Source organism: Cyprinodon variegatus, unplaced genomic scaffold (genome assembly GCF_000732505.1).
Source record: "Cyprinodon variegatus isolate N-32 unplaced genomic scaffold, C_variegatus-1.0 Scaffold880, whole genome shotgun sequence".
Taxonomy (NCBI): Eukaryota; Metazoa; Chordata; class Actinopteri; order Cyprinodontiformes; family Cyprinodontidae; genus Cyprinodon; species Cyprinodon variegatus.
Genome location: NW_015151333.1, coordinates 326,888 through 334,954, shown reverse-complemented (window position 1 = coordinate 334,954; position 8,067 = coordinate 326,888). Strand labels below are relative to the sequence as shown.

The 8,067-nt window shown below is 35.8% G+C and overlaps 1 protein-coding gene across 1 annotated transcript in view; it reads right to left on the bottom strand.

Moving 5' to 3' along the window:
• Nucleotides 1-4,019: 4,019 nt before the first annotated feature.
• The window catches only part of LOC107099512 (heme transporter hrg1-A-like), a 6,090-nt gene continuing 2,042 nt past the window's right edge, over nucleotides 4,020-8,067 (bottom strand). The window contains exons 3-4 of the mRNA XM_015397662.1: nucleotides 7,052-7,219; nucleotides 4,020-5,313 (exon numbers count right to left, since the gene is read on the bottom strand). Coding sequence (XP_015253148.1) covers nucleotides 5,177-5,313; nucleotides 7,052-7,219 — 305 coding nt within the window. The 3' untranslated portion in view covers nucleotides 4,020-5,176. The remainder of the gene's footprint in view (nucleotides 5,314-7,051; nucleotides 7,220-8,067) is intronic.

Sequence of the window (8,067 nt, the reverse complement as noted above, 5' to 3'; positions counted from 1 at the left end):
AATAAAAATTAAAAATAAAAAAGATCTGTAAAACATAAACATACAGTGGTAGATATATAAACATGACATAAAAAAAATACAAAGTTGATTTTGGTCCATATTTTTCTGAGTGTATTTTCATCATCAATGAACATTTATATTTAATAAAATATATTTAATAAATATGAAACTCTCCAGCTTGATTAAAAAAATAAAATAAAATCCTTTGTAAGGTCCCTTTTGATCTTATTTAAAGTCCTTTGTTTTTAAGTTTAAGTCTCACATCAGTAAAATGACACCAACATTTTTAAAACTAAGTTAGCAAACTAAATTTGTCTCTTAAATTGTGGTTGGAAGCTACACAAAATCATCTGCAAATGAGTCTTTCAGGGCACTTTGAACACGTCTGGTCATGGTGGTCTGTTATCCTCTATTGTCTGCAGCTCATCCCACTGATTTCCTGTTAAATCCAAGTCAGACTGTCATGAAAACATTGATTTTCTGCTTGGAAAACTGACCCAATGACAAACTGAGAAATGACCTGACTGAAGGATCCATTTTCCTCTGGCAGAAGGCACCACATCTTTATTTAAGGTCCTCTGAGTTAATGCATCTACATTTCTCAGGGCCATTGGGAATAAAACGAGCCCAAAGCATTACAGGTCCTTCACCCTACTACACAGTGAACATTAGGCCCTATGCCACATGCTAACGGGTTTGTCCAATCATGTTTGTCAAAAAGTTCTCAAAACTCTAATCAAGAAATGCTTAATCTATATGAATTTTATAGGATTTTTTTTTTTTAACATGAGACTTTTAACAAGAATTTGTTTTTCCACCTATATATTTGATCAAAATTATCCATTTTCAAGTTAACTAGCTAAATTTTTAAAGTAGAATTTGTTGCATAAAGTAAAAGAGAGATAAGAGTAAACATTGTAATAAATCCAAAGCTTGTGGTGTGGTTTATAATTCAATAAAATGCGGTGTATTTTGGTAGATTAGCAGAAATATTTTTTTTCTACGTTTAGAAATGGGAGTTCATCATCAGTGTGTTTATATAAAACTCGAACATCTACATTTATCTAAGAAAGCATTGAATAACTTCAGTGAAGCTCATTGTTCTTATGTTTTATAGTCGAGCTTTAAATGTTTTTATAATCACAGAAGATTAAACCTAGTTTCTGGTTTTCTTAAACTTATGAATGGACTTTTTCATTTCCTAAACCAACACATGTGAAAAGAGAAATAAAACTTTTTAGATGTTTTCTTTTGAACAGGTTCACTGAAGCCTTATGAGCCGCTTTTCCTAGTGATGTTTTTAACCAGTGTGTTTGCAGATCAGATCAAAGGCTTCCACAGCAGACTGTTTGCTGGAGATCCCGATTCATGCGTTGCTGTCTATCAAGATGTTTGGGATATTTTTGGCTTCTTCCAATGTGTAAACTATTGTTTCCAGTCTTACCGCACTCCACCAGACTGTCAGTCAAGTGAGCTTCCTCCCTTGATTTATGTATAAAGGAGTCCTATTATTGAATAAAACAAGACCCCCATGCCTTTATCTTCCACGCAGCACACATTCATTTTTAAAGGTTGCTGTATAAAACTTAATAAGATGCATTTGGCTCCAAAAGCCCCCGGCCTGCTCAGTGGAAAGTCAGGCAGATTGTTTTTCAGCCTCTTAATGGCGAGTTTATAAGAGACGGATTAAAAAATGTTGCCATGGAGATTTAACCACAACATCCCAATTACCTCGGCACAACGAGGCTTTGGAGGCTTGCAAATAAACCCGTATAATGCCATTAAGGTATGAGCGCCACAAGAAAATGTCCCTGAGGAGGGAGGAAGGAAAGCCACAGAAGAAGTGAAAGGATCCCAGTGCTCCTGTTGAAATGAGTGATAATGAAACTTTGTCTTTTTTGCATTTGCAAAAAGCATAAAGAGGCACATTTATTGCCATGAAATTATAAACAAATCACCCAATAAGCTCAAATACAGCAAATGCTGATAGAGCTTTTAATAAGTCACCCACATATTTTTCATATCAACTTCAAAGTCTGTATAAGAAGCGGCTGCTTTAACCAAATCAGGCACCAAAACACTGCATGTCTGACCCCCCCACCCCTCGCCCCACCTTTCCTTTAAAGGGGGAAAAATAAAAACGTGGATGGATGGAATAATTGCTTGACTTCAAAGTGCAGGTTATTGGGCTGCGTTTACTGTTGCTTTCGCAATGTGCAGAGTGCTTTCTCTTCACATAAAGTGGGGGAGGTTTGCTTCATTCCTCTCATGGTGCAAATCTCCACTCTAAACTGGAAAACAATCACCAGCATCTAAAGAAACTTTTTCCTTTCTATTTCCCACCAGTCATTTAAGTTCTTTATGAAGCTGCTTGGAGAGTTAGCACAGTTGCATCTCTGTTATTAAACATAAAGATTAAAAATATACACCTGCCTGTCAACCAATTAGTATGCTTTCAATTGAAATTTTCTTTTTTGGAGAACTGAATCTGACAATTGTATTATATTCAATGTTTCTAATGCGTTCAGTCACATCTGGCAGTGTCTGTGCATGGAGTTTAAGGCAATACCTCAAACAGATTTCAGCATCACAATAGCCCCCCCAAAGAAATCAGTTAAAATGTGGACTTATGTCTGTCTGGTGTATCCTTGGTCACACTCCAGGTGCCAGAAGATGACAGGTACATCTCATCAAGCCACTATTTTGAAGTATGAACATCATGAAAGCTGCTAAGACACTGTAGTTATCCACAGGAAAAATACAGCCCTGTGCTGACGTAGGCTGAAATACCTAAGGAAGCAATTACCCCAAAAGTCCAATAAAGAGCCAAATAGGTTTGCAAAAGGAGTTAGTGACAGACCTCAAGCTTGAAGACATGTCCTTTTGTTTGTTGGAGCTAAAGTCCAAGTGACCATAAGGACTATTGCTAGATTTAGAGAACTGATCAAACTTTTTCCAACCAGCCATGCAACCGTTTAGAAAAGTATTTTGTACATGCAGTGTGAGGCAAAGGGAAACAACAAAAAATATTTTGTATGGTTTGGAAAAGCTTTTTTTAAATGTGTTTAAGTCCTATAATTTTTTGTTAGGGAAAATAGAACAAATCCCAGACCGTGGAGACCTGATCGACACAAATAAAAACAATACGTAGATGTTAAGAAAAAAATACATTTTAGGAGATCATTTCTGTTCCGTTTCCTCAGCATTCAAAGATTTAGAAGACGCTAATGTTCAAATATATGCGGACGACTCAATGGTTTTTCTACATGAAAAGAAGCATTTTTGATTCCCACATCAGCACTGAATTGAATATCAGTGGGTTTTTTTTTTTTATTTTTTTATTTTAATGAACACCAAAAAATAAAAGTTGAAATTTTCTTACCAACAGTATATAAAGTAGGATTGTAAATGTCTCTGAGAGGTGAGCAGCTCAGTAGGTAAAATTAATCGCTAGATCTCAGTATTGACCTGAAGCCCAGCAAAATGTTCCAACTCTACATTTAAGATTATTTTATTATGTTTTGAGATTAAATAAATAATAGACAATAAAGTGACCTTTAGTGGCTCTAGTTTGAAACTGTATGTTTCTTTACACAATGGTGTATTGCAAAACATTTTGTGACGAGGTCAGGATTACAATACATATACGGTAACAGATTATAAAGAAAAGGGCTGGATTTAACATAAGTCTATCTTATGATAAGACAATAAGGTGCTGGTGCAGGAATAAAGATAAAATTCCAAAATCATCCTTGTGAACTTTTCTTTTTTATATATATTTTGCATCATTTACTAATAAATGTATTTATTTAAATGTTGTTTTTTTAGTCATTTGAGATGTTGCAGAGACTTTTCCTAGAGCAGCTGCAGTATGAATGACTTAACAAGCTAATAAAGAAGGCCGTTTGGTTCTGGGAACTCCTCTAGAACCTCTGGAGATGATTTTACAAAAATAAAACATTTTCCTAAAATCAAGAACGTTCTGCACAACCCTGAGCATCCTCTTCAAAAGACTGCTAAATAACAAGAGTCTTCAGTCAAAGGCTTCACCTGATCGACTGCAGATCAGACCTCTACAGAGATCATTCCTTCTTACAGCTGTTAATATGTACAGTAACTCACTGGAAAACAAAATTAGTCATAACATTAAATTTCCCTTCATGAAATCAAGTCGCTAACGCATTTTTGAATTGAATGAATGGAGTTTTTTTTAAACAAGATTTTGTTTTGATGTCAGCCACCACTAGAGGCGCCGCACCACATGGACAATAACACAAAGACAAGCTGCAGTGAAACATTGTTGGAGCGGCTTACCTCATACTACAGAGATCTAAATTTAATATTTTTGTTTTAAAAGAATAGAAACATCGAACTCTTAAAAAAAAAAAAAAAGTGGAACATATTTTCATCGCTGCAACAAACAATGGGATGTAGATGTGAAAAAAAATGCATTTTGTTAAGAGATTATTTTAGACAAACGTACAAAAAAACAGAGTGCTACATTCAGATGACAGATACATGTGGGTGTGTAATAGCATGGTGCTTCTGAAGCTTAAGTCTTATTCAATAACAGCTGCATATCTAAATGAACGAACCAAAATAAGATCTATATTTCAGCAAAAACAAACAAACTTGGACTCTTATTCGTTTTGCAAACAAATGCTACAAAACCCCTCTACATTAAAAATCCCAGGGAAGTGAGCTATGTGCTGCTGAGATGTCTTGAATTTGCAGAAGTTGTTTTTCTCCAACTACCTCTGTTTCTGTTTCACCAAACTTATTCACTGTCAGGGCATCTGAGTCATGAATCAGGTCTACACTGATTGGCCTTATTTGGAGGAGTAGTGACCTCTAGTGGCTGTAGCATGAAACTGCACGCTGCTTTTCATAATAGTGTGTTGAAAAAAAGGTTGAAGTGATAATGATTGCATTTCTAGAAGCTAAATATATTATGGAATATAAACAAGAGGATTGGAGCTAAGAATACAACCGTCTTATGGTAAGAAATAAGTTGCTGGTGCAGGAATAACTAACAAAAATCATAATCCTTATGACATTATTATTATTTTTTTTTTACTTCCAGAAATTCCTGAATTATTTCCCTTCCTATGGTGGATCTTCAGCCTAGAAAGTAAGCAAAGTCTTTGAGTTGTAGCTGTAGAAGTCGGTAGTGCAATCAAGAGTCACCGAGGATGCTGATGTCGGCGAATTCTTTTCGGTAACGTTTAGCAGCCAGGAGGAGCTGGAGGGACCACTTCAGGCTCATGACACTCCACACAGCTGACAGGTAGAGACTCCGAGGGTCGGTGAAAGCTACAACAGGGAGACATATGTCACACAAAGTGAGAAAAGCTCATTATGCACACCGATATAAAATAGAGAACCTAGAAGCTGTATCCCCAAAATCAAACATTAAACAAGTAGAAAAAGCTGTTAAAACTACTGCAAATGCTGTTTTATTTCCAAAGCTTTTTAAAAAGCCTTCTACCTTCTGGTAGAGAGCTTTTTAAAAAAGCTTTTACTGAGAAACAATATTATTTATCACAGGTAGCTATTAGCTTACCCCTCCTTTCTGCAGGGTAAAGCCCCAAAGAGTTCAGGTATAGAACCAATAATGTGTCCATCTTTCACAGTTAACAGGAAAAATTGACAAACCCATGGGCTTTGTTGAATCGTGTGTAGAATTAAACTTTCCTTAAGTCTATTAAATATGACTATTGGAACAAAAAACATTGCAGATTTCAACATCTACACTGCCAAAAATGTAAATCTAAATAAGTAATTTCTTTCTTTAAAAAAAGTGCATTTGTTCTCAAATTGAGGAGGTGAGAACTTTTGCCAATGGAACAAGAAAATTGACATTTAAAATAAGATCAGGTGCATATTATCTAATTATCTTATTTTAAGAGTGAAAATACTCATTAACCAGTTTAAATTAAGGGTAAATACACTCATTTTAAGAAGTAGTTGCTTATTTCTAGATCTCGTTTGCAGTTTGACATTATGTTAGACTTAAGATTTTCTTGTTTTTCTTTCATGTCAGGTAGAATTACTAAAATCACTTCTAGGTATCGGGAAAATAAAATATGGATTTGTTTTAACGTTCACTCACATATGCCATTAAACATTTGGGGAAAGCACTGATGTTGACAATCTGGCAATGTAAGCTTTATAAGGGTGGAAAAAAAAAGAAAATTGCAAAAATTCAACAAAGATATCTGGAAGAGATTACTGAACCTCAACAATCCTGGTTAATTCCTGGGTGCATCTTCCAGATGCCTGAAAATTGCCACTTTCATCTGTTCAAACTACACAAGCTTAAGCAGCAGGGGAATGTCTAACCATCAGATGGTTCAGGGAAAAAACGAGGATTTAAACCCAGATCAAAAGTTTCTCTATCCACCATAAAAATAAAACTTTTTGTACAAACAAGGACTCAAAGGACAATAGCAGAGAAAGATGCCAGCACTTAAAAATAACAAAACAAAACAAAAAAACAAAACAACAACTGAAAAACAGATTACTGTTCCTATAGCATTTAGGAATAAATACTTTCATTCAAGGGAACAGAAGTTGTTACCTGATGAGACTGAACTGATTGATCATAATGACCACTTTAAGAAAAAAAAGTCTCAGAACAGCATCCCAACTATGAAGCACAGGAGAGGTAGTATCATGGAAGGAAATGTTGCTGCGGGGAGGGACTGGTGAGCTTTACTGAATAGATGGGGACATAAAGAAATAACTTGACTGAATATGAGGAAGCAACATCTATAGACATTACCAGGAAGTTAAAACTTGGAGACAAATGGGTCTAGTTCAATGTAAAGCAGTAAGAGAAAGCCTTGTGTGTGTTATTATTTATGCTGCAATGCATTGTCCACTTTCCTTTCATTTTTAGCAGTTTTACTAGCAGTAGTACTTATTTTACATAAAAAGCCATCTTGTGGTATCGATTTCCTCTTGAAATACCAAAGTGGGTTTCACTGCATAATTTAGGGTGACTTCTATGAATCTATGTATATTGAGCGAATGATGTGGCGCAGCTTACACTCCTTCCTGCTGATGGCGATGGACAGGAAAGCAATAAAGGCCACAACGGCTAGCAGGGAGAAGAAAAGCCCCACGTGAAAGAAGAACTTGAGCCCCTTTAGCCACGTCCGCCAGTAGTCCTTCAGGTACATGACATGGGCGATCAGGGTCCAAAGCGCCAACACACCTGAAGGGGGGAAGGCAAGAGAACAAAACTGATTACTACATTGCTGGATTTGCAGTAGACCTGGCAGCTTATTTTTTTCACATTACAATGACCTTAAAAAATAAAAACAAAATCGTCAGGAAAAAGAAAAATAACTTTTATTGTTTGACTACAATGCAATTGTGTTATTTTGCGAGCTACACACTGGGACAAATCAAGAGGTATATCTGGCAGCATTTTACATTAGATTTCAAATCTACCGTATAAGGCCTCTATTGAAACTGTTGCACACTGAATAGAAATTACATTTAATGCAATCGAAGATGTCAGTGTCGGCTTGTCGCCATAACAAATATTGTTTAAAGAAATAATAGTAACATCTCGCTTTTCTCTAGCGTGCTGCTCCTTAGTGACGAGGCTCTCCTGCATCACTCACTACATGAAGGAAAGGGGAGGGGTGCGTGCAGAAGGAGGCACTGGAGTGAAACTTGCAAACCATGCAAACTCTTTAGAAGAAAGAGACGGAGAAAGCAAGAAAAGCAACAAGCATGAAACTGTAAAGCACTGAGCTCATATAAATTTATCATGCAATTTATTGATTTATTGTTTATTGAGCATGTCTGTGGGATCAAACCAGTGTAGATGAGTACTGATTACTTCTTTCTATAGAACACAATAGAAAATTTAATTTCCCACAATGGGGAAATTCTCTTGTTTACAGCAGCAAAAAGATTATAGAAAAATGGTCACACAAATATGGACCTTAGAAAAATGTATAAGAATAACATAATCGTGAATAGTTAAAAGATAAACAATAAAATGTTGCACTGTAAAGTGTTTTTAACAATATAAAAGTGTGCACCTGGAGA